This window comes from Phyllobates terribilis, unplaced genomic scaffold (assembly GCF_046119375.1).
Source record: "Phyllobates terribilis strain yellow unplaced genomic scaffold, ASM4611937v1 Scaffold_318__1_contigs__length_2195899, whole genome shotgun sequence".
NCBI classification, from domain to species: Eukaryota; Metazoa; Chordata; class Amphibia; order Anura; family Dendrobatidae; genus Phyllobates; species Phyllobates terribilis.
Genome location: NW_027363078.1, coordinates 1,293,656 through 1,320,094, shown reverse-complemented (window position 1 = coordinate 1,320,094; position 26,439 = coordinate 1,293,656). Strand labels below are relative to the sequence as shown.

General features: G+C 44.5%; 1 protein-coding gene across 3 annotated transcripts in view; it reads left to right on the top strand.

Moving 5' to 3' along the window:
* LOC141221120 (uncharacterized) overlaps positions 1 to 26,439 on the top strand; it is a 249,516-nt gene that overhangs the window by 32,383 nt on the left and 190,694 nt on the right. For 2 of the 3 annotated variants that reach the window (XM_073666461.1, XM_073666459.1), the window contains exon 2: positions 12,058 to 12,211. In XM_073666461.1, the coding sequence (XP_073522562.1) occupies positions 12,058 to 12,211 (154 nt within the window). Of the gene's footprint in view, positions 1 to 9,552; positions 9,691 to 12,057; positions 12,212 to 26,439 lie in introns of those variants that run through there. The other variant, XM_073666460.1, reaches the window with a different exon arrangement.

Sequence of the window (26,439 nt, the reverse complement as noted above, 5' to 3'; positions counted from 1 at the left end):
CGCATCACTGCGTGGTGAAATCCCACCCACAGCCCATCAGTCAGGGGGGTGCGCATCACTGCATGGTGAAATCCCGCCCACAGCCCCTCAATCAGAGGGGTGCGCATCACTGCATGGTGAAATCCCGCCCACAGCCCATCAGTCAGGGGGGTGCGCATCACTGCGTGGTGAAATCCCGCCCATCAGTCAGGGGGGTGCGCATCACTGTGTGGTGAAATCCCGCCCACAGCCCATCAATCAGGGGGGTGCGCATCACTGCGGGGTGAAATCCCGCCCACAACCCATCAATCAGAAGGGTGCGCATCACTGCACGGTGAAATATCGCCCACAGCCCATCAATCGCTGCGTGGTGAAATCCCTCCCACAGCCCATCAGTCAGGGGGGTGCGCATCACTGCGTGGTGAAATCCCGCCCACAGCCCATTAATCAGAGGGGTGCGTATCACTGCGTGGTGAAATCCCACCCACAGCCCATCAGTCAGAGGGGTGCGCATCACTGCGTGGTGAAATCCCGCCCACAGCCAAACAGTCAGGGGGGTGCGCATCACTGCGTGGTGAAATCCCGCCCACAGCCCATCAATCAGGGGGGTGCGCATTACTGCGCTGTGAAATCCCGCCCACAGCCCATCAATCACTGCGTGGTGAAATCCCGCCCACAGCCCATCAGTCAGGGGGGTGCGCATCACTGCCCGGTGAAATCCCGCCCACAGCCCATCAATCAGATGGGTGCGCATCACTGCGCGGTGAAATACCGCCCACAGCCCATCAATCAGGGGGGTGCGCATCACTGCGCGGTGAAATACCGCCCACAGCCCATCAATCACTGCGTGGTGAAATACGCCCACAGCCCATCAGTCAGGGGGGTGCGCATCACTGCGCGGTGAAATCCCACCCACAGCCCATCAATCAAGGGGGGTGCGCATCACTGCATGGTGAAATCGCGCTGTCCACAGCCCATCAGTCAGGGGGGTGCGCATCACTGCGTGGTGAAATCCCGCCCACAGCCCATCAATCAGGGGGGTGCGCATCACTGCGTGGTGAAATCCCACCCACAGCCCATCAATCAGGGGGGTGCGCATCACTGCGTGGTGAAATACCGCCCACAGCCCATCAATCACTGCGTGGTGAAATCCCGCCCACAGCCCATCTGTCAGGGGAGTGCGCATCACTGCGCGGTGACATCCCGCCCACAGCCCATCAATCAGATGGGTGCGCATCACTGCGCGGTGAAATACCGCCCAGAGCCCATCAATCGGGGGTGCGCATCACTGCGTGGTGAAATACAGCACATCAGTCAGTGGGGTGCGCATCACTGCGCGGTGAAATCCCGCCCACAGCCCATCAGTCAGGGGGGTGTGCATCACTGCGCGGTGAAATACCGCCCACAGCCCATCAATCAGGGGGGTGCGCATCACTGCGTGGTGAAATACCGCCCACAGCCCATCAATCAGGGGGGTGCGCATCACTGCGTGGTGAAATACCGCCCACAGCCCATCAGTCAGGGGGGTGCGCATCACTGCGCGGTGAAATCCCGCCCACAGCCCATCAGTCAGGGGGGTGCGTATCACTGCGTGGTGAAATCCCGCCCACAGTCCATCAGTCAGGGGGGTGCGCATCACTGCGCGGTGAAATCCCGCCCACAGCCCATCAATCAGAAGGGTGCGCATCACTGCATGGTGAAATCCCGCCCACAGCCCATCAATCAGAGGGGTGCGCATTACTGCGCGGTGAGATCCTGCGCACAGCCCATCAATCAGAGGGGTGCACATCACTGCGCGGTGAAATCCCGCCCAGAGCCCATCAATCAGAGGGGTGCGCATCACTGCGTGGTGAAATCCCGCCCACAGCCCACCAATCAGGGGGGTGCGCATCACTGCGTGGTGAAATATCGCCCACAGCCCATCAATCTGGGGGGTGCGCATCACTGCGTGGTGAAATCCCGCCCACAGCCCATCAGTCAGGGGGGTGCGCATCACTGCGTGGTGAAATCCCGCCCACAGCCCATCAATCAGAGGGGTGCGCATTACTGCTCGGTGAATTCCTGCCCACAGCCCATCAATCAGAGGGGTACACATCACTGCGCGGTGAAATCCCGCCCAGAGCCCATCAATCAGGGGGGTGCGCATCACTGCGTGGTGAAATCCCGCCCACAGCCCATCAACCAGGGGGGTGCGCATCACTGCGTGGTGAAATCCCGCCCACAGCCCATCAATCGGGGGTGCGCATCACTGCGTGGTGAAATATCGCCCACAGCCCATCAATCAGGGGGGTGCGCATCACTGCGTGGTGAAATCCCGCCCACAGCCCTTCAGTCAGGGGGGTGCGAATCACTGCGCGGTGAAATCCCGCCCACAGCCCATCAGTCAGGGGGGTGCGCATCACTGCGCGGTGAAATCCCGCCCACAGCCCATCAATCAGGGGGGTGCGCATCACTGCGCGGTGAAATCGCGCCCACAGCCCATCAATCAGAGGGGTGCGCATCACTGCGTGGTGAAATCCCACCCACAGCCCATCAGTCAGGGGGGTGCGCATCACTGCGCGGTGAAATCCCGCCCACAGCCCATCAATCAGGGGGGTGCGCATCACTGCGCGGTGAAATCACGCCCACAGCCCATCAATCAGGGGGGTGTGCATCACTGCGAGGTGACATCCTGCCCACAGCCCATCAGTCAGGGGGGTGCGCATCACTGCGCGGTGAAATACAGCCCATCAATCAGAGGGGTGCACATCACTGCGCGGTGAAATCCCGCCCAGAGCCCATCAATCGGGGGTGCGCATCACTGTGTGGTGAAATCCTGCCCACAGCCCATCAGTCAGGGTGGTGCGCATCACTGCGTGGTGAAATACCGCCCATAGCCTATCAATCAGAGGGGTGCGCATCACTGCATGGTGAAATCCCGCCCACAGCCCATCAATCAGGGGGGTGCGCATCACTGCGTGGTGAAATCCCGCCCACAGCCCATCAATCAGGGGGGTGCGCATCACTGCGTGGTGAAATATCGCCCACAGCCCATCAATCAGGGGGGTGCGCATCACTGCGTGGTGAAATCCCGCCCACAGCCCATCAGTCAGGGGGGTGCGCATCACTGCGTGGTGAAATCCCGCCCACAGCCCATCAGTCAGGGGGGTGCACATGACTGCGCTGTGAAATCTCGCCCACAGCCCATCAATCGGGGGTGCGCATCACTGCGTGGTGAAATCTCGCCCACAGCCCATCAGTCAGGGGGGTGCACATCACTGCGCGGTGAAATCCCGCCCACAGCCCATCAATCAGAAGGGTGCGCATCACTGCATGGTGAAATCCCGCCCACAGCCCATCAGTCAGAGGGGTGCGCATTACTGCGCGGTGAGATCCTGCCCACAGCCAATCAGAGGGGTGCACATCACTGAGCGGTGAAATCCCCCCCAGAGCCCATTAATCAGAGGGGTGCGCATCACTGCGTGGTGAAATCCCGCCCACAGCCCATCAATCAGAGGGGTGCGCATCACTGCGTGGTGAAATCCCACCCACAGCCCATCAGTCAGGGGGGTGCGCATCACTGCGCGGTGAAATCCCGCCCACAGCCCATCAATCAGGGGGGTGCGCATCACTGCGCGGTGAAATCGCGCCCACAGCCCATCAATCAGGGGGGTGTGCATCACTGCGAGGTGACATCCTGCCCACAGCCCATCAGTCAGGGGGGTGCGCATCACTGCGCGGTGAAATACAGCCCATCAATCAGAGGGGTGCACATCACTGCGCGGTGAAATCCCGCCCAGAGCCCATCAATCGGGGGTGCGCATCACTGTGTGGTGAAATCCTGCCCACAGCCCATCAGTCAGGGTGGTGCGCATCACTGCGTGGTGAAATACCGCCCATAGCCTATCAATCAGAGGGGTGCGCATCACTGCATGGTGAAATCCCGCCCACAGCCCATCAATCAGGGGGGTGCGCATCACTGCGTGGTGAAATCCCGCCCACAGCCCATCAATCAGGGTGGTGCGCATCACTGCGTGGTGAAATATCGCCCACAGCCCATCAATCAGGGGGGTGCGCATCACTGCGTGGTGAAATCCCGCCCACAGCCCATCAGTCAGGGGGGTGCGCATCACTGCGTGGTGAAATCCCGCCCACAGCCCATCAGTCAGGGGGGTGCACATGACTGCGCTGTGAAATCTCGCCCACAGCCCATCAATCAGGGGGGTGCGCATCACTGCGTGGTGAAATCTCGCCCACAGCCCATCAGTCAGGGGGGTGCACATCACTGCGCGGTGAAATCCCGCCCACAGCCCATCAATCAGAAGGGTGCGCATCACTGCATGGTGAAATCCCGCCCACAGCCCATCAGTCAGAGGGGTGCGCATTACTGCGCGGTGAGATCCTGCCCACAGCCAATCAGAGGGGTGCACATCACTGCGCGGTGAAATCCCGCCCAGAGCCCATCAATCAGAGGGGTGCGCATCACTGCGTGGTGAAATCCCGCCCACAGCCCACCAATCAGGGGGGTGCGCATCACTGCGTGGTGAAATATCGCCCACAGCCCATCAATCTGGGGGGTGCGCATCACTGCGTGGTGAAATCCCGCCCACAGCCCATCAGTCAGGGGGGTGCGCATCACTGCGTGGTGAAATCCCGCCCACAGCCCATCAATCAGAGGGGTGCGCATTACTGCTCGGTGAGATCCTGCCCACAGCCCATCAGTCAGAGGGGTGCACATCACTGCGCGGTGAAATCCCGCCCAGAGCCCATCAATCATGGGGGTGCGCATCACTGCGTGGTGAAATCCCGCCCACAGCCCATCAACCAGGGGGGTGCACATCACTGCGTGGTGAAATCCCGCCCACAGCCCATCAATCTGGGGTGCGCATCACTGCGTGGTGAAATATCGCCCACAGCCCATCAATCAGGGGGGTGCGCATCACTGCGCGGTGAAATATCGCCCACAGCCCATCAATCAGGGGGGTGCGCATCACTGCGTGGTGAAATCCCACCCACAGCCCATCAATCAGAGGGGTGCGCATCACAGCGTGGTGAAATCCCACCCACAGCCCATCAGTCAGGGGGGTGCGCATCACTGCGTGGTGAAATCCCGCCCACAGCCCATCAATCGGGGGTGCGCATCACTGCGTGGTGAAATATCGCCCACAGCCCATCAATCAGGGGGGTGCGCATCACTGCGCGGTGAAATATCGCCCACAGCCCATCAATCAGGGGGGTGCGCATCACTGCGCGGTGAAATACAGCCCATCAATCAGGGGGGTGCGCATTACTACCCGGTGAGATCCTGCCCGCAGCCCATCAATCAGGGGGGTGCACATCACTGCGCGGTGAAATCCCGCCCAGAGCCCATCAATCGGGGGTGCGCATCACTGCGTGCTGAAATATCGCCCACAGCCCATCAATCAGAGGGGTGCTCGTCACTTCGGGGTGAAATCCCGCCCACAGCCCATCAATCAGGGGGGTGCGCATCACTGCGCGGTGAAATCCCGCCCACAGCCCATCAATCAGAAGGGTGCACATCACTGCATGGTCAAATCCCGTCGACAGCCCATCAATCAGAGGGGTGCGCGGTGAGATCCTGCCCACAGCCCATCAATCAGGGGGGTGCGCATCACTGCGTGGTGAAATACCGCCCACAGCCTATCAATCAGAGGGGTGCGCATCACTGCATGGTGAAATCCCGCCCACAGCCCATCAATCAGGGGGGTGCGCATCACTGCGTGGTGAAATCCCGCCCACAGCCCATCAATCAGGGGGGTGCGCATGACTGCGTGGTGAAATATCGCCCACAGCCCATCAATCAGGGGAGTGCGCATCACTGCGTGGTGAAATCCCGCCCACAGCCCATCAGTCAGGGGGGTGCGCATCACTGCGTGGTTTAATCCCGCCCACAGCCCATCAATCAGAGGGGTGCGCATCACTGCGTGGTGAAATCCCGCCCACAGCCCATCAGTCAGGGGGGTGCACATCACTGTGTGGTGAAATCCCGCCCACAGCCCATCAATCAGGGGGGTGCGCATCACTGCGTGGTGAAATATCACCCACAGCCCATCAATCAGGGGGGTGCGCATCACTGCGTGGTGAAATCTCGCCCACAGCCCATCAATCAGAGGGGTGCGCATTACTGCGCGGTGAGATCCTGCCCACAGCCCATCAATCAGAGGGGTGCGCATCACTGCGCGGTGAAATCCCGCCCATAGCCCATCAATCAGGGGGGTACGCATCACTGCGTGGTGAAATCCCGCCCACAGCCCATCAATCAGGGGGGTGCGCAGCACTGCGTGGTGAAATATCGCCCACAGCCCATCAATCAGGGGGGTGCGCATCACTGCGTGGTGAAATCCCGCCCACAGCCCATCAGTCAGGGGGGTGCGCATCACTGCGTGGTGAAATCCCGCCCACAGCCCATCAATCAGGGTGGTGCACATCACTGCGCAGTGAAATCCCGCCCAGAGCCTATCAATCAGGGGGGTGCGCATCATTGCGTGGTGAAATCCCGCCCACAGCCCATCAATCAGGGGGGTGCGCATCACTGCGTGGTGAAATCCCACCCACAGCCCATCAATCAGGGGGGTGCGCATCACTGCGTGGTGAAATATCGCCCACAGCCCATCAGTCAGGGGGGTGCGCATCACTGCGTGGTGAAATCCCGCCCACAGCCCATGAATCAGAGGGGTGCGCATCACTGCGTGGTGAAATATCGCCCACAGCCCATCAATCAGGGGGGTGCGCATCACTTCGGGGTGAAATCCCGCCCACAGCCCATCAATCAGGGGGGTGCGCATCACTGCGCGGTGAAATCCCGCCCACAGCCCATCAATCAGAAGGGTGCTCATCACTGCATGGTGAAATCCCGCCCACAGCCCATCAATCAGAGGGGTGCGCGTTACTGCGCGGTGAGATCCTGCCCACAGCCCATCAATCAGGGGGGTGCACATCACTGCATGGTGAAATCCCGCCCACAGCCCATCAATCAGGGGGGTGCGCATCACTGCGTGGTGAAATCCCGCCCACAGCCCATCAATCAGGGGGGTGCGCATCACTGCGTGGTGAAATATCGCCCACAGCCCATCAATCAGGGGGGTGCGCATCACTGCATGGTGAAATCCCGCCCACAGCCCATCAATCAGGGGGGTGCGCATCACTGCGTGGTGAAATATCGCCCACAGCCCATCAATCAGGGGGGTGCGCATCACTGCGTGGTGAAATCCCGCCCACAGCCCATCAGTCAGGGGGGTGCGCATCACTGCGTGGTGAAATCCCGCCCACAGCCCATCAATCAGGGGGGTGCGCATCACTGCGTGGTGAAATCCCGCCCACAGCCCATCAATCAGAGGGGTGCGCATCACTGCGTGGTGAAATATCGCTCACAGCCCATCAATCAGGGGAGTGCGCATCACTTCGGGGTGAAATCTCTCCCACAGCCCATCAATCAGGGGGGTGCGCATCACTGCGCTGTGAAATCCCGCCCACAGCCCATCAATCAGAAGGGTGCGCATCACTGCATGGTGAAATCCCGCCCACAGCCCATCAATCAGAGGGGTGCACATTACTGCGTGGTGAGATCCTGCCCACAGCCCATCAATCAGGGGGGTGCGCATCACTGCATGGTGAAATCCCGCCCACAGCCCATCAATCAGGGGGGTGCGCATCACTGCGTGGTGAAATCCCGCCCACAGCCCATCAGTCAGGGGGGTGCGCATCACTGTGTGGTGAAATCCCGCCCACAGCCCATCAATCAGGGGGGTGCGCATAACTGCGTGGTGAAATATCGCCCACAGCCCATCAATCAGGGGGGTGCGCATCACTGCGTGGTGAAATCCCGCCCACAGCCCATCAGTCAGGGGGGTGCGCATCACTGCGCGGTGAAATCCCGCCCATAGCCCATCAATCACTGCGTGGTGAAATCCCGCCCACAGCCCATCAGTCAGGGTGGTGCGCATCACTGCGTGGTGAAATATCGCCCACAGCCCATCAATCAGGGGGGTGCGCATCACTGCGTGGTGAAATCCCACCCACAGCCCATCAATCAGGGGGGTGCGCATCACTGCGGGGTGAAATCCCGCCCACAACCCATCAATCAGAGGGGTACACATCACTGCGTGGTGAAATATCGCCCACAGCCCATCAATCAGGGGGGTGCGCATCACTGCGTGGTGAAATCCCGCCCACAGCCTATCAATCAGAAGGGTGCGCATCACTGCGCGGTGAAATCCCACCCATAGCCCATCAATCACTGCGTGGTGAAATCCCGCCCACAGCCCATCAGTCAGGGGGGTGCGCATCACTGCGTGGTGAAATCGCACCGCCCACAGCCCATCAGTCAGGGGGGTGCGCATCACTGGGTCACGCCTGGCTGCAGCCGGGTTACTGGATGCCTAGTGAGTGGTCGGTGACAGCGCCACTCACAGGAAACAATGATAATTCAAGGTAATTGCAAAAACACTTCTTTACATCGTTTAAATCGATGGGGGCATTATGTAGTAGACAACCTCTTTAATTGACAAGTTCTTTGTTTTTTTTACCGGTGACCGGATGTAAAAGCGTTTGTCATCTTGCTATTAGTGAGTCTATTTAAAGTCCTCTCACCTGGCTGCTTCTGGTCCTCTTCAGCCACTTGCTGTCTCACAAGAGCCCTGGGATAAAATGTCCATGTCCTTTGTTGCAGATCTTCCTGGTTCCCACCGTTCAGTCAGGTGAGACGCTTTTCCAAAATGTTTCCTTTTGTTCCATTATCTGGACTTCCATCTGCTCCACAACTTTCCCAAGTATTGTAAAGGGAGATTTGCAGTTCTGTGGCCTTCCTGCTCGTATCGTCTCTGTGGCCTTCCTGCTCGTATCGTCTCTGTGGCCTTCCTGCTCGTATCGTCTGTCAGCTGTTTGCCTTTTTTTCAGGTTGTGGAGGTAACTCTGCAAAGTTCTCAACCTCACTTTTCTACTCCTCACTCCCAAAATGAAGGGCAAACTAAGCAGATCAATCTGACTATGGAACAATAGTTCTGGATTTTCCTTAACCATCGGGAGAATTGGTCAGGTTTGCTTCCTGTGCCTAATTTGCTCACAACATTTCTGTTTGAGTGGTTCAGAAATTCCCCCTTTGTCAATGTCTTTCACCATGAACTTTGTCTTCCCGTTAACTTCCTGCTGTGAACAGGAAAACTCAGGACATTCACAACATGTGGATGGAGGCGCAATCCAGTCTACTCCCAACATCTCTCCTGGCGATAAATTCTGTCTTTCCAGCAAGTGCATTTGGTTAAAAACTCCCTGCAAATGACTCCAAAATGTATTGTCCCATTTCAAATAAGTGAGCAAATTAATTTGGTTAACTTCTATTTGTAACTATTCTCCATCTTGAAGATTCCCAGAGCTTTTCATGTTTTTCTCTCTGTCCATTGGTTCTGAATAAATTCTACTCTACCATGAAATCATCTCCAGCTTCCACCACTGATTCTCACCTGTAATATGACATTAACCAAACTTGGGGCTGTAAGAAACTTAATCAGAATCTTCTCTATTTGATTTACCTGGAAGAGATACTGTCCTGAAGAGAGATTCTGCGTCCATAAAAAGGACATGCGTCAGGAAACGCAACTCCGCTGCCTCCAATCATCAGGACAGTTGTTACGCAATTGACTGACAAGGGATGGACGATTACACGGCTGCTTCCACCACTAGGCCAGTTATTGGGAAACTAACAGTGAGCGTAAGGTATATACACCTCCGATTCCAACGCATGGTGTATATGAATGTATGTGTGTGTATATGTGTGTGTGTGTATATATATATATATATATATATATATATATATATATATATATATATATATATATATATATATATATATATATATATATATATATATATATATATATATATATAATATGCACCCCGGTACTGCCAACTCCACATTAACAAAAGGAACTAGCTGCCACAGTCAATAGTTTTATATAGGCCGATTGGACACCCGTTACAGGTAGCGTATGGCTTCAGGGGTGCGGTTTACAGAGCAAGAGCAATTGAACTATTACACTTTTATATCTTTAATCCGGAAATGTAGGCAGTGTTTATAAAAAATATACAAAGATGTTACAAAATAGACAAAATAATACAGTATATTCAATTACATATAATAAAAGTAAACAGAAGAAATGTTCTAAACCTGTGCTCAGGAATGGCTCAGAGCTTACCTTTATATAGAGATAAAACATGGCATGGATAGCATCCTCCATCTGACCCGATATTAAGTTGGAGGGGTTATAATTAATACCACATGTTCAATGGTGAGGCTAGGTCCGTTCTCCGGAGATTACCAGTTTTCTGTACAACAACATGAATGCTCCAGTTTTTCTAAAATAAATACATTTTAAAAAATCGCACCATGTATCCTTGATCTCCATGGCTTCCCCTTGTTATGGAGGTCTCCTTCTGCTCTTGTGCACACCTCTGACGGCACCTCAATATGCCTCTTGAGGCCCGCTCAGGTGACTGCTCGCCGCTTGAGTATTCAGGTAATATACCATTGCTGCTTCTATGTTGCCTAGTTGAACTAATTGACACACTAAGCTCTGCTATCGTTAAGCTCTGTTGCTACAACAAGTTTATTTTCTTTGCATAATGAGTGGAAGCCGCACTGCTGTTCCGCAGTGTCGGGGCCACAGGTGGCTCCTGACCGTCTGCACATACCCTAAACAGGTGGCCATAACACTTCTCTTTAGGTGAGATTCTTGCTCCCACAACCATAAGGCCGTAGCTTTGTATGCTCTGTATGGCCATTTTCTGGTTATTAATGCAGCTATTAAATCCCAATGCGAAGACTCAGTCCATTCCTAAACCCCTTCCTGACATGACGTACTGATATGTCATGCGGGAGACTGATCACCGTAAGACACGATGATTGGGTAAAGATGGCGACCATCTTTCCTCATCGCCCAAGCGGGCATCGCCACCCACCCACCCCCACACATCGGCAATCACTGCGATTGATCGGCAAATTCTGAACGGCCAATCGCAGAAATTGTACTTTGAAAGCCCTGCCCCGGTGGCATATTCGCGATGGTGATTGGGGCTGCTTGTCGCCACCAATCACGTCGTGTTCTACACCCCCACACCCTCTGTACCTGCCATCTTCTGAATGGTCGCTTTATTGCGTCCATTCAATGAAATGCTGGTGGGGTCGGGTCATCTGCCAGTCACCGCTCTGACTGCCTCCATTTCTGTGAGGTACGTGGTGCAGAGCTGTACTGTGCCATCTGCCTGCTGGGACTTGTGCTTCTACCACAAGAATCCTCTCCTGATCTTTGCTGGTGCTGTGCTATGTTGTTTCACAGCTGAAGACTGAAGACCCCTGACCTGATCTCTGTCCTTTGCTCCATGCCCTGATCCCTAATTCCCCCCAGCTTTCCCCCGTATACGTCCTACTTTTTTTTCTTAATACATTTTGTAAGATATTTTTTTCTGTTCACAATTAAAGCTGGCAGCCGATTGTCTCGCTGCTAACCTTCCAGACTGACATCCATTGGTCATTACTGACTGTGGAGGCCAGAATTCTACTTCTGAACTGCACTATACTCATGTATTCGCCTTTTCGTATTTGCGATGTATTTTTGGTTATTAAATGGGGCAGTGCAGATGACCGAATCTGAATGTGAAAAAAATCACAGCATATACCAGTTTCTGCCGTAAATCGGATGATAAAAAATCCTAGATGTGATAAAAGAGAAATCTGGCACTGTACGGAGAGACCGCCCAGCGTCTGTTCTTTATGGATATATTGCAATTCTGTAACATGGTAAACTGTAAGTGGTAATGTAAATTATTCATAGCTGCAACAGATTGTACTCGGATGATAAGTGAGAAAAAATCCTCCTATTTTCTGGATGTAACTGAATTATTTTTATATGCTCTTGTGACACTACCCTTAATTTACAGTGCAGGAAGGGGTTAAATGTATAAAATACAGACAGGCAGTTGAGGAAACCCGTGTTCAGATATGTAGAAGACGTCTGTAGGAAATAGCATTTATTAATGCAAGAGGTGACGGCTCTGACAACCTGTCCTTCTCTGTATGATTTCCAGCATCTATTATATAGAGCCCTGCAGTACTACAACCCCCCACATCCTCCAGTTCTCTCTCCTGAATGACCAGTCGAGGATGGACAAAGACAGGAAAGAGATTACCAGAAGAATATTAAACCTCACCTTGGAAATCATCTCCCTGCTGAGCGGAGAGGTAAACTCTTCTATATTTCTATTATTGTCTGCTGAGTACAGAGGTAAACTCTTCCATATTTCAATCATTATCTGCTGAGTGGAGAGGTAAACTCTTCTATATTTCTATTATTATCTGCTGAGCGGAGAGGTAAACTCTTCTATATTTCTATTATCTGCTGAGTGGAGAGGTAAACTCTTCTATATTTCTATTATCTGCTGAGTGGAGAGGTAAACTCTTCTATATTTCTATTATCTGCTGAGCGGAGAGGTAAACTCTTCTATATTTCTATTATCTGCTGAGTAGAGAGGTAAACTCTTCTATATTTCTATTATCTCCTGAGTGGAGAGGTAACCTCTTCTATATTTCTATTATTATCTGCTGAGCGGAGAGGTAAACTCTTCTATATTTCTATTATCTGCTGAGCGGAGAGGTAAACTCTTCTATATTTCTATTATCTGCTGAGTGGAGAGGTAAACTCTTCTATATTTCTATTATCTGCTGAGTGGAGAGGTAAACTCTTCTATATTTCTATCATTTGCTGAGTGGAGAGGTAAACTCTTCTATATTTCTATCATTATCTGCTGAGTGGAGAGGTAAACTCTTCTATATTTCTATTATCTGCTGAGTAGAGAGGTAAACTCTTCTATATTTCTATTATCTCCTGAGTGGAGAGGTAAACTCTTCTATATTTCTATTATCTGCTGAGTGGAGAGGTAACCTCTTCTATATTTCTTTTATTATCTGCTGAGCGGAGAGGTAAACTCTTCTATATTTCTATTATTATCTGCTGAGCGGAGAGGTAAACTCTTCTATATTTCTATTATCTGCTGAATGGAGAGCTAACCTCTTCTATATTTCTATTATTATCTGCTGAGTGGAGAGGTAAACTCTTCTATATTTCTATTATCTGCTGAGTGGAGAGGTAAACTCTTCTATATTTCTATCATTATCTGCTGAGTGGAGAGGTAAACTCTTCTATATTTCTATTATTATCTGCTGAGTGGAGAGGTAAACTCTTCTATATTTCTATCATTTGCTGAGTGGAGAGGTAAACTCTTCTATATTTCTATTATCTGCTGAATGGAGAGGTAACCTCTTCTATATTTCTATTATTATCTGCTGAGTGGAGAGGTAAACTCTTCTATATTTCTATTATCTGCTGAGCGGAGAGGTAAACTCTTCTATATTTCTATCATTTGCTGAATGGAGAGGTAAACTCTTCTATATTTCTATTATTATCTGCTGAGTGGAGAGGTAAACTCTTCTATATTTCTATCATTTGCTGAGTGGAGAGGTAAACTCTTCTATATTTCTATTTGCTGAGCGGAGAGGTAAACTCTTCTATATTTCTATTATCTTCTGAGTGGAGAGGTAAACTCTTCTATATTTCTATTATCTGCTGAATGGAGAGGTAAACTCTTCTATATTTCTATCATTTGCTGAGTGGAGAGGTAAACTCTTCTATATTTCTATTTGCTGAGCGGAGAGGTAAACTCTTCTATATTTCTATTATCTTCTGAGTGGAGAGGTAAACTCTTCTATATTTCTATTATCTGCTGAATGGAGAGGTAAACTCTTCTATATTTCTATTATCTGCTGAGTGGAGAGGTAAACTCTTCTATATTTCTATTATCTGCTGAGCGGGGAGGTAAACTCTTCTATATTTCTATCATTATCTGCTGAGCGGAGAGGTAAACTCTTCTATATTGCTATCATTATCTGCTGAGCGGAGAGGTAAACTCTTCTATATTTCTATCATTTGCTGAGTGGAGAGGTAAACTCTTCTATATTTCTATCATTATCTGCTGAGTGGAGAGGTAAACTCTTCTATATTTCTATCATTATCTGCTGAGCGGAGAGGTAAACTCTTCTATATTTCTATTATCTGCTGAGTGGAGAGGTAAACTCTTCTATATTTCTATTATCTGCTGAGTGGAGAGGTAAACTCTTCTATATTTCTATCATTATCTGCTGAGTGGAGAGGTAAACTCTTCTATATTTCTATCATTATCTGCTGAGTGGAGAGGTAAACTCTTCTATATTTCTATTATTATCTGCTGAGCGGAGAGGTAAACTCTTCTATATTTCTATTATCTGCTGAGTGGAGAGGTAAACTCTTCTATATTTCTATTATTATCTGCTGAGCGGAGAGGTAAACTCTTCTATATTTCTATTATTATCTGCTGAGTGGAGAGGTAAACTCTTCTATATTTCTATTATCTGCTGAGTGGAGAGGTAAACTCTTCTATATTTCTATTATTATCTGCTGAGTGGAGAGGTAAACTCTTCTATATTTCTATCATTATCTGCTGAGTGGAGAGGTAAACCCTTCTATATTTCTATTATCTGCTGAGTGGAGAGGTAAACTCTTCTATATTTCTATTATCTGCTGAATGGAGTGCTAACCTCTTCTATATTTCTATTATTATCTGCTGAGTGGAGAGGTAAACTCTTCTATATTTCTATTATCTGCTGAATGGAGAGCTAACCTCTTCTATATTTCTATTATTATCTGCTGAGTGGAGAGGTAAACTCTTCTATATTTCTATTATCTGCTGAGTGGAGAGGTAAACTCTTCTATATTTCTATTATTATCTGCTGAGTGGAGAGGTAAACTCTTCTATATTTCTATCATTATCTGCTGAGTGGAGAGGTAAACCCTTCTATATTTCTATTATCTGCTGAGTGGAGAGGTAAACTCTTCTATATTTCTATCATTATCTGCTGAGTGGAGAGGTAAACTCTTCTATATTTCTATTATCTGCTGAGCGGAGAGGTAAACTCTTCTATATTTCTATCATTTGCTGAGTGGAGAGGTAAACTCTTCTATATTTCTATCATTATCTGCTGAGTGGAGAGGTAAACTCTTCTATATTTCTATTATCTGCTGAGTGGAGAGGTAAACTCTTCTGTATTTCTATTATCTGCTGAGTGGAGAGGTAAACTCTTCTATATTTCTATCATTTGCTGAGTGGAGAGGTAAACTCTTCTATATTTCTATTTGCTGAGCGGAGAGGTAAACTCTTCTATATTTCTATTATCTTCTGAGTGGAGAGGTAAACTCTTCTATATTTCTATCATTATTTGCTGAGCGGAGAGGTAAACTCTTCTATATTTGTATTATCTGCTGAGTGGAGAGGTAAACTCTTCTATATTTCTATCATTATCTGCTGAGTGGAGAGGTAAACTCTTCTATATTTCTATGATTATCTGCTGAGCGAAGAGGTAAACTCTTCTATATTTCTATCATTATTTGCTGAGCGGAGAGGTAAACTCTTCTATATTTCTATTATCTGCAGAGTGGAGAGGTAAACTCTTCTATATTTCTATTATCTGCTGAGTGGAGAGGTAAACTCTTCTATATTTCTATTATCTGCTGAGCGGAGAGGTAAACTCTTCTATATTTCTATCATTATCTGCTGAGCGGAGAGATAAACTCTTCTATATTGCTATCATTATCTGCTGAGTGGAGAGGTAAACTCTTCTATATTTCTATCATTATCTGCTGAGTGCAGAGGTAAACTCTTCTATATTTCTATTATCTGCTGAGTAGAGAGGTAAACTCTTCTATATTTCTATTATCTCCTGAGTGGAGAGGTAACCTCTTCTATATTTCTTTTATTATCTGCTGAGCGGAGAGGTAAACTCTTCTATATTTCTATTATTATCTGCTGAGCGGAGAGGTAAACTCTTCTATATTTCTATTATCTGCTGAATGGAGAGCTAACCTCTTCTATATTTCTATTATTATCTGCTGAGTGGAGAGGTAAACTCTTCTATATTTCTATTATCTGCTGAGTGGAGAGGTAAACTCTTCTATATTTCTATCATTATCTGCTGAGTGGAGAGGTAAACTCTTCTATATTTCTATTATTATCTGCTGAGTGGAGAGGTAAACTCTTCTATATTTCTATTATCTGCTGAATGGAGAGGTAACCTCTTCTATATTTCTATTATTATCTGCTGAGTGGAGAGGTAAACTCTTCTATATTTCTATTATCTGCTGAGCGGAGAGGTAAACTCTTCTATATTTCTATCATTTGCTGAATGGAGAGGTAAACTCTTCTATATTTCTATTATTATCTGCTGAGTGGAGAGGTAAACTCTTCTATATTTCTATCATTTGCTGAGTGGAGAGGTAAACTCTTCTATATTTCTATTTGCTGAGCGGAGAGGTAAACTCTTCTATATTTCTATTATCTTCTGAGTGGAGAGGTAAACTCTTCTATATTTCTATTATCTGCTGAATGGAGAGGTAAACTCTTCTATATTTCTATCATTTGCTGAGTGGAGAGGTAAACTCTTCTATATTTCTATTTGCTGAGCGGAGAGGTAAACTCTTCTATATTTCTATTATCTTCTGAGTGGAGAGGTAAACTCTTCTATATTTCTATTATCTGCTGAATGGAGAGGTAAACTCTTCTATATTTCTATTATCTGCTGAGTGGAGAGGTAAACTCTTCTATATTTCTATTATCTGCTGAGCGGGGAGGTAAACTCTTCTATATTTCTATCATTATCTGCTGAGCGGAGAGGTAAACTCTTCTATATTGCTATCATTATCTGCTGAGCGGAGAGGTAAACTCTTCTATATTTCTATCATTTGCTGAGTGGAGAGGTAAACTCTTCTATATTTCTATCATTATCTGCTGAGCGGAGAGGTAAACTCTTCTATATTTCTATCATTATCTGCTGAGCGGAGAGGTAAACTCTTCTATATTTCTATCATTATCTGCTGAGCGGAGAGGTAAACTCTTCTATATTTCTATTATCTGCTGAGTGGAGAGGTAAACTCTTCTATATTTCTATTATCTGCTGAGTGGAGAGGTAAACTCTTCTATATTTCTATTATCTGCTGAGTGGAGAGGTAAACTCTTCTATATTTCTATCATTATCTGCTGAGTGGAGAGGTAAACTCTTCTATATTTCTATCATTATCTGCTGAGTGGAGAGGTAAACTCTTCTATATTTCTATTATTATCTGCTGAGCGGAGAGGTAAACTCTTCTATATTTCTATTATCTGCTGAGTGGAGAGGTAAACTCTTCTATATTTCTATTATTATCTGCTGAGCGGAGAGGTAAACTCTTCTATATTTCTATTATTATCTGCTGAGTGGAGAGGTAAACTCTTCTATATTTCTATTATCTGCTGAGTGGAGAGGTAAACTCTTCTATATTTCTATTATTATCTGCTGAGTGGAGAGGTAAACTCTTCTATATTTCTATCATTATCTGCTGAGTGGAGAGGTAAACCCTTCTATATTTCTATTATCTGCTGAGTGGAGAGGTAAACTCTTCTATATTTCTATTATCTGCTGAATGGAGAGCTAACCTCTTCTATATTTCTATTATTATCTGCTGAGTGGAGAGGTAAACTCTTCTATATTTCTATTATCTGCTGAATGGAGAGCTAACCTCTTCTATATTTCTATTATTATCTGCTGAGTGGAGAGGTAAACTCTTCTATATTTCTATTATCTGCTGAGTGGAGAGGTAAACTCTTCTATATTTCTATTATTATCTGCTGAGGGGAGAGGTAAACTCTTCTATATTTCTATCATTATCTGCTGAGTGGAGAGGTAAACCCTTCTATATTTCTATTATCTGCTGAGTGGAGAGGTAAACTCTTCTATATTTCTATCATTATCTGCTGAGTGGAGAGGTAAACTCTTCTATATTTCTATTATCTGCTGAGCGGAGAGGTAAACTCTTCTATATTTCTATCATTTGCTGAGTGGAGAGGTAAACTCTTCTATATTTCTATCATTATCTGCTGAGTGGAGAGGTAAACTCTTCTATATTTCTATTATCTGCTGAGTGGAGAGGTAAACTCTTCTGTATTTCTATTATCTGCTGAGTGGAGAGGTAAACTCTTCTATATTTCTATCATTTGCTGAGTGGAGAGGTAAACTCTTCTATATTTCTATTTGCTGAGCGGAGAGGTAAACTCTTCTATATTTCTATTATCTTCTGAGTGGAGAGGTAAACTCTTCTATATTTCTATCATTATTTGCTGAGCGGAGAGGTAAACTCTTCTATATTTCTATTATCTGCTGAGTGGAGAGGTAAACTCTTCTATATTTCTATCATTATCTGCTGAGCGGAGAGATAAACTCTTCTATATTGCTATCATTATCTGCTGAGTGGAGAGGTAAACTCTTCTATATTTCTATCATTATCTGCTGAGCGGAGAGGTAAACTCTTCTATATTTCTATTATCTGCTGAGTGGAGTGGTAAACTCTTCTATATTTCTATTATCTGCTGAGTGGAGAGGTAAACTCTTCTATATTTCTATTATCTGCTGAGTGGAGAGGTAAACTCTTCTATATTTCTATTATTGTCTGCTGAGTGGAGAGGTGAACTCTTCTATATTTCTATTATCTGCTGAGTGGAGAGGTAAACTCTTCTATATTTCTATCATTATCTGCTGAGCAGAGAGGTAAACTCTTCTATATTTCTATCATTATCTGCTGAGTGGAGAAGTAAACTCTTCCAGATTTCTATTATCTGCTGAGGGGAGAGGTAATCTCTTCTATATTTCTATTATCTGCTGAGTGGAGAGGTAAACTCTTCTAGATTTCTATTATCTGCTGAGTGGAGAGGTAAACTCTTCTATATTTCTATTATCTGCTGAGTGGAGAGGTAAACTCTTCTAGATTTCTATCATTTGCTGAGTGGAGAGGTAAACTCTTCTATATTTCTATCATTTGCTGAGTGGAGAGGTAAACTCTACTATATTTCTATTATCTGCTCAGTGGGGAGGTAAACTCTTCTATATTTCTATCATTATCTGCTGAGCGGAGAGGTAAACTCTTCTATATTTCTATCATTATCTGCTGAGCGGAGAGGTAAACTCTTCTATATTTCTATCATCTGCTGAGTGGAGAGGTAAACTCTTCTATATTTCTATTATCTGCTCAGTGGAGAGGTAAACTCTTCTATATTTCTATTATCTGCTCAGTGGAGAGGTAAACTCTTCTATATTTCTATCATTATCTGCTGAGCGGAGAGGTAAACTCTTCTATATTTCTATCATTATCTGCTGAGTGGAGAGGTAAACTCTTCTATATTTCTATTATCTGCTGAGCGGAGAGGTAAACTCTTCTATATTTCTATCATTATCTGCTGAGCGGAGAGGTAAACTCTTCTATATTTCTATCATTATCTGCTGAGCGGAGAGGTAAACTCTTCTATATTTCTATCATTTGCTGAGTGGAGAGGTAAACTCTTCTATATTTCTATTTGCTGAGTGGAGAGGTAAAATCTTCTATATTTCTATTATCTTCTGAGTGGAGAGGTAAACTCTTCTATATTTCTATTATCTGCTGAATGGAGAGGTAAACTCTTCTATATTTCTATCATTATCTGCTGAGCGGAGAGGTAAACTCTTCTATATTTCTCTCATTATCTGATGAGCGGAGAGGTAAACTCTTCTATATTTCTATTATCTGCTGAGTGGAGAGGTAAACTCTTCTATATTTCTATCATTATCTGCTGAGTGGAGAGGTAAACTCTTCTATATTTCTATCATTATTTGCTGAGCGGAGAGGTAAACTCTTCTATATTTCTATTATCTGCTCAGTGGAGAGGTAAACTCTTCTATATTTCTATTTTCTGAGCGGAGAGGTAAGCTCTTCTATATTTCTATCATTATCTGCTGAGCGGAGAGGTAAACTCTTCTATATTTCTATCATTATCTGCTGAGTGGAGAGGTAAACTCTTCTATATTTCTATTATCTGCTGAGCGGAGAGGTAAACTCTTCTATATTTCTATCATTATCTGCTGAGCCGAGAGGTAAACTCTTCTATATTTCTATTATCTGCTGAGCGGAGATGTAAACTCTTCTATATTTCTATCATTATCTGCTGAGCGGAGAGGTAAACTCTTCTATATTTCTATTATCTGCTGAGCAGAGAGGTAAATAAACTCTTCTATATTTCTATTATCTGCTGAGCGGAGAGGTAAACTCTTCTATATTTCTATTATCTGCTGAGTGGAGAGGTAAACTCTTCTATATTTCTATTATCTGCTGAGTGGAGAGGTAAACTCTTCTATATTTCTATTATCTGCTGAGTGGAGAGGTAAACTCTTCTATATTTCTATTATCTGCTGAGCGGAGAGGTAAACTCTTCTATATTTCTATCATTATCTGCTGAGCGGAGAGGTAAACTCTTCTATATTTCTATCATTATTTGCTGAGCGGAGAGGTAAACTCTTCTATATTTCTATTATCTGCTCAGTGGAGAGGTAAACTCTTCTATATTTCTTTTATCTGCTGAGTGGAGAGGTAAACTCTTCTATATTTCTATTATTATCTGCTGAGTGGAGAGGTAAACTCTTCTATATTTCTATTATCTGCTCAGTGGAGAGGTAAACTCTTCTATATTTCTACTATCTGCTGAGCGGAGAGGTAAACTCTTCTATATTTCTATCATCTGCTGAGCGGAGAGGTAAACTCTTCTATATTTCTATCATTATCTGCTGAGCGGAGAGGTAAACTCTTCTATATTTCTATCATTATCTGCTGAGCGGAGAGGTAAACTCTTCTATATTTCTATTATCTGCTGAGTGGAGAGGTAAACTCTTCTATATTTCTATTATCTGCTGAGTGGAGAGGTAAACTCTTCTATATTTCTATTATCTGCTGAGTGGAGAGGTAAACTCTTCTATATTTCTATCATTATCTGCTGAGTGGAGAGGTAAACTCTTCTATATTTCTATTATCTGCTGAGCGGAGAGGTAAACTCTTCTATATTTCTATCATTATCTGCTGAGCGGAGAGGTAAACTCTTCTATATTTCTATCATTATTTGCTGAGCGGAGAGGTAAACTCTTCTATATTTCTATTATCTGCTCAGTGGAGAGGTAAACTCTTCTATATTTCTTTTATCTGCTGAGTGGAGAGGTAAACTCTTCTATATTTCTATTATTATCTGCTGAGTGGAGAGGTAAACTCTTCTATATTTCTATTATCTGCTCAGTGGAGAGGTAAACTCTTCTATATTTCTACTATCTGCTGAGCGGAGAGGTAAACTCTTCTATATTTCTATCATCTGCTGAGCGGAGAGGTAAACTCTTCTATATTTCTATCATTATCTGCTGAGCGGAGAGGTAAACTCTTCTATATTTCTATCATTATCTGCTGAGCGGAGAGGTAAACTCTTCTATATTTCTATTATCTGCTGAGTGGAGAGGTAAACTCTTCTATATTTCTATTATCTGCTGAGTGGAGAGGTAAACTCTTCTATATTTCTATTATCTGCTGAGTGGAGAGGTAAACTCTTCTATATTTCTATCATTATCTGCTGAGTGGAGAGGTAAACTCTTCTATATTTCTATTATCTGCTGAGTGGAGAGGTAAACTCTTCTATATTTCTATTATCTGCTGAGTGGAGAGGTAAACTGTTCTATATTTCTATTATCTGCTGAGCGGAGAGGTAAATAAACTCTTCTATATTTCTATTATCTGCTGAGTGGAGAGGTAAACTCTTCTATATTTCTCTCATCTGCTGAGTGGAGAGGTAAACTCTTCTATATTTCTATTATCTGCTGAGTTGAGAGGTAAACTTCTATATTTCTATTATCTGCTGAACGGAGAGGTAAACTCTTCTATATTTCTATTTGCTGAGCGGAGAGGTAAACTTCTATATTTCTATTATCTTCTGAGTGGAGAGGTAAACTCTTCTATATTTCTATCATTATCTGCTGAGTGGAGAAGTAAACTCTTCTATATTTCTATCATTATCTGCTGAGCGGAGAGGTAAACTCTTCTATATTTCTATCATTATCTGCTGAACGGAGAGGTAAACTCTTATATATTTCTATCATTATTTGCTGAGCGGAGAGGTAAACTCTTCTATATTTCTATTATCTGCTCAGTGGAGAGGTAAACTCTTCTATATTTCTATCATTATCTACTGAGCAGAGAGGTAAACTCTTCTATATTTCTATCATCTGCTGAGTGGAGAGGTAAACTCTTCTATATTTCTATTATCTGCTGAGCGGAGAGGTAAACTCTTCTATATTTCTATCATTATCTACTGAGCAGAGAGGTAAACTCTTCTATATTTCTATCATTTGCTGAGTGGAGAGGTAAACTCTTCTATATTTCTATCATTATCTGCTGAGCGGAGAGGTAAACTCTTCTATATTTCTATCATTATCTGCTGAGCGGAGAGGTAAACGCTTCTATATTTCTATTATCTGCTGAGTTGAGAGGTAAACTCTTCTATATTTCTATCACGATCTGCTGAGTGGAGAGGTAAACTCTTCTATATTTCTATTATCTGCTGAACGGAGAGGTAAACTCTTCTATATTTCTATCATTTGCTGAGTGGAGAGGTAAACTCTTCTATATTTCTATTTGCTGAGTGGAGAGGTAAACTCTTCTATATTTCTATTATCTTCTGAGTGGAGAGGTAAACTCTTCTATATTTCTATCATTATCTGCTGAGTGGAGAGGTAAACTCTTCTTTATTTCTATCATTATCTGCTGAGCGGAGAGGTAAACTCTTCTATATTTCTATCATTATCTGCTGAGCGGAGAGGTAAACTCTACTATATTTCTATCATTATTTGCTGAGCGGAGAGGTAAACTCTTCTATATTTCTATTATCTGCTGAGCGGAGAGGTAAACTCTTCTATATTTCTATTATCTGCTGAGCGGAGAGGTAAACTCTTCTATATTTCTATCATTATCTACTGAGCAGAGAGGTAAACTCTTCTATATTTCGATCATTTGCTGAGTGGAGAGGTGAACTCTTCTATATTTCTATAATTATCTGCTGAGCGGAGAGGTAAACTCTTCTATATTTCTATCATTATCTGCTGAGTGGAGAGGTAAACTCTTCTATATTTCTATCATTATCTGCTGAGCGGAGAGGTAAACTCTTCTATATTTCTATTATCTGCTGAGCGGAGATGTAAACTCTTCTATATTTCTATCATTATCTGCTGAGCGGAGAGGTAAACTCTTCTATATTTCTGTCATTATCTGCTGAGCGGAGAGGTAAACTCTTCTATATTTCTATTATCTGCTGAGTGGAGAGGTAAACTCTTCTATATTTCTATTATCTGCTGAGTGGAGAGGTAAACTCTTCTATATTTCTATTATCTTCTGAGTGGAGAGGTAAACTCTTCTATATTTCTATTATCTGCTGAGTGGAGAGGTAAACTCTTCTATATTTCTATCATTATCTGCTGAGTGGAGAGGTAAACTCTTCTATATTTCTATCATTTGCTGAGTGGAGAGGTAAACTCTTCTATATTTCTATTATCTGCTGAATGGAGAGGTAAACTCTTCTATATTTCTATTATCTGCTGAGTGGAGAGGTAAACTCTTCTATATTTCTATTATCTGCTGAGCGGAGAGGTAAACTCTTCTATATTTCTATTGTTTGCTGAGTGGAGAGGTAAACTCTTCTATATTTCTATTATCTGCTCAGTGGAGAGGTAATCTCTTCTATATTTCTATTATCTGCTGAATAGAGAGGTAACCTCTTCTATATTTCTATTATCTGCTGAATGGAGAGGTAAACTCTTCTATATTTCTATTATTATCTGCTGAGTGGAGAGGTAAACTCTTCTATATTTCTATCATTTGCTGAGTGGAGAGGTAAACTCTTCTATATTTCTATTTGCTGACCGGAGAGGTAAACTCTTCTATATTTCTATTATCTTCTGAGTGGAGAGGTAAACTCTTCAATATTTCTATCATTATCTGCTGAGTGGAGAGGTAAACTCTTCTATATTTCTATCATTATCTGCTGAGCGGAGAGGTAAACTCTTCTATATTTCTATCATTATTTGCTGAGCGGAGAGGTAAACTCTTCTATATTTCTATTATCTGCTCAGTGGAGAGGTAAACTCTTCTATATTTCTATTATTTGCTGAGCGGAGAGGTAAACTCTTCTATATTTCTATCATTATCTGCTGAGCGGAGAGGTAAACTCTTCTATATTGCTATCATTATCTGCTCAGCGGAGAGGTAAACTCTTCTATAATTCTATTATCTGCTGAGTGGAGAGGTAAACTCTTCTATATTTCTATTATCTGCTGAGTGGAGAGGTAAACTCTTCTATATTTCTATTATCTGCTGAGTGGAGAGGTAAATAAACTCTTCTATATTTCTATCATTATCTGCTGAGCGGAGAGGTAAACTCTTCTATATTGCTATCATTATCTGCTCAGCGGAGAGGTAAACTCTTCTATAATTCTATTATCTGCTGAGTGGAGAGGTAAACTCTTCTATATTTCTATTATCTGCTGAGTGGAGAGGTAAACTCTTCTATATTTCTATTATTATCTGCTGAGCGGAGAGGTAAATAAACTCTTCTATATTTCTATCATCTGCTGAGTGGAGAGGTAAACTCTTCTATATTTCTATTATCTGGTGAGCGGAGAGGTAAACTCTTTCATATTTCTATTATCTGGTGAGTGGAGAGGTAAACTCTTCTATATTTCTATTATCTGCTGAATGGAGAGGTAACCTCTTCTATATTTCTATCATTATCTGTTGAGTGGAGAGGTAAACTCTTCTATATTTCTATTATCTGGTGAGCGGAGAGGTAAACTCTTCTATATTTCTATCATTATCTGCTGAGCGGAGAGGTAAACTCTTCTATATTTCTATCATTATCTGCTGAGCGGAGAGGTAAACTCTTCTATATTTCTATCATTATCTGCTGAGCGGAGAGGTAAACTCTTCTATATTTCTATCATTTGCTGAGTGGAGAGGTAAACTCTTCTATATTTCTATTATCTGCTGAGCGGAGAGGTAAACTCTTCTATATTTCTATTATCTGCTGAGTGGAGAGGTAAACTCTTCTATATTTCTATTATCTGCTGAGCGGAGAGGTAAACTCTTCTATATTTCTATTATCTGCTGAGTAGAGAGGTAAACTCTTCTATATTTCTATTATCTCCTGAGTGGAGAGGTAACCTCTTCTATATTTCTATTATTATCTGCTGAGCGGAGAGGTAAACTCTTCTATATTTCTATTATCTGCTGAGCGGAGAGGTAAACTCTTCTATATTTCTGTTATCTGCTGAGTGGAGAGGTAAACTCTTCTATATTTCTATTATTATCTGCTGAGTGGAGAGGTAAACTCTTCTATATTTCTATTATTATCTGCTGAGTGGAGAGGTAAACTCTTCTATATTTCTATTATCTGCTGAGTGGAGAGGTAAACTCTTCTATATTTCTATTATCTGCTGAGTGGAGAGGTAAACTCTTCTATATTTCTATTATCTGCTGAGTGGAGAGGTAAACTCTTCTATATTTCTATCATTTGCTGAGTGGAGAGGTAAACTCTTCTATATTTCTATCATTATCTTCTGAGTGGAGAGGTAAACTCTTCTATATTTCTATTATCTGCTGAGCGGAGAGGTAAACTCTTCTATATTTCTATCATTATCTGCTGAGTGGAGAGGTAAACTCTTCTATATTTCTATTATCTGCTGAGTGGAGAGGTAAACTCTTCTATATTTCTATCATTATCTGCTGAGTGAAGAGGTAAACTCTTCTATATTTCTATCATTATCTGCTGAGTGGAGAGGTAAACTCTTCTATATTTCTATTATCTGCTGAGTAGAGAGGTAAACTCTTCTATATTTCTATTATCTCCTGAGTGGAGAGGTAACCTCTTCTATATTTCTTTTATTATCTGCTGAGCGGAGAGGTAAACTCTTCTATATTTCTATTATTATCTGCTGAGCGGAGAGGTAAACTCTTCTATATTTCTATTATCTGCTGAATGGAGAGCTAACCTCTTCTATATTTCTATTATTATCTGCTGAGTGGAGAGGTAAACTCTTCTATATTTCTATTATCTGCTGAGTGGAGAGGTAAACTCTTCTATATTTCTATCATTATCTGCTGAGTGGAGAGGTAAACTCTTCTATATTTCTATTATTATCTGCTGAGTGGAGAGGTAAACTCTTCTATATTTCTATCATTTGCTGAGTGGAGAGGTAAACTCTTCTATATTTCTATTATCTGCTGAATGGAGAGGTAACCTCTTCTATACTTCTATTATTATCTGCTGAGTGGAGAGGTAAACTCTTCTATATTTCTATTATCTGCTGAGCGGAGAGGTAAACTCTTCTATATTTCTATCATTTGCTGAATGGAGAGGTAAACTCTTCTATATTTCTATTATTATCTGCTGAGTGGAGAGGTAAACTCTTCTATATTTCTATCATTTGCTGAGTGGAGAGGTAAACTCTTCTATATTTCTATTTGC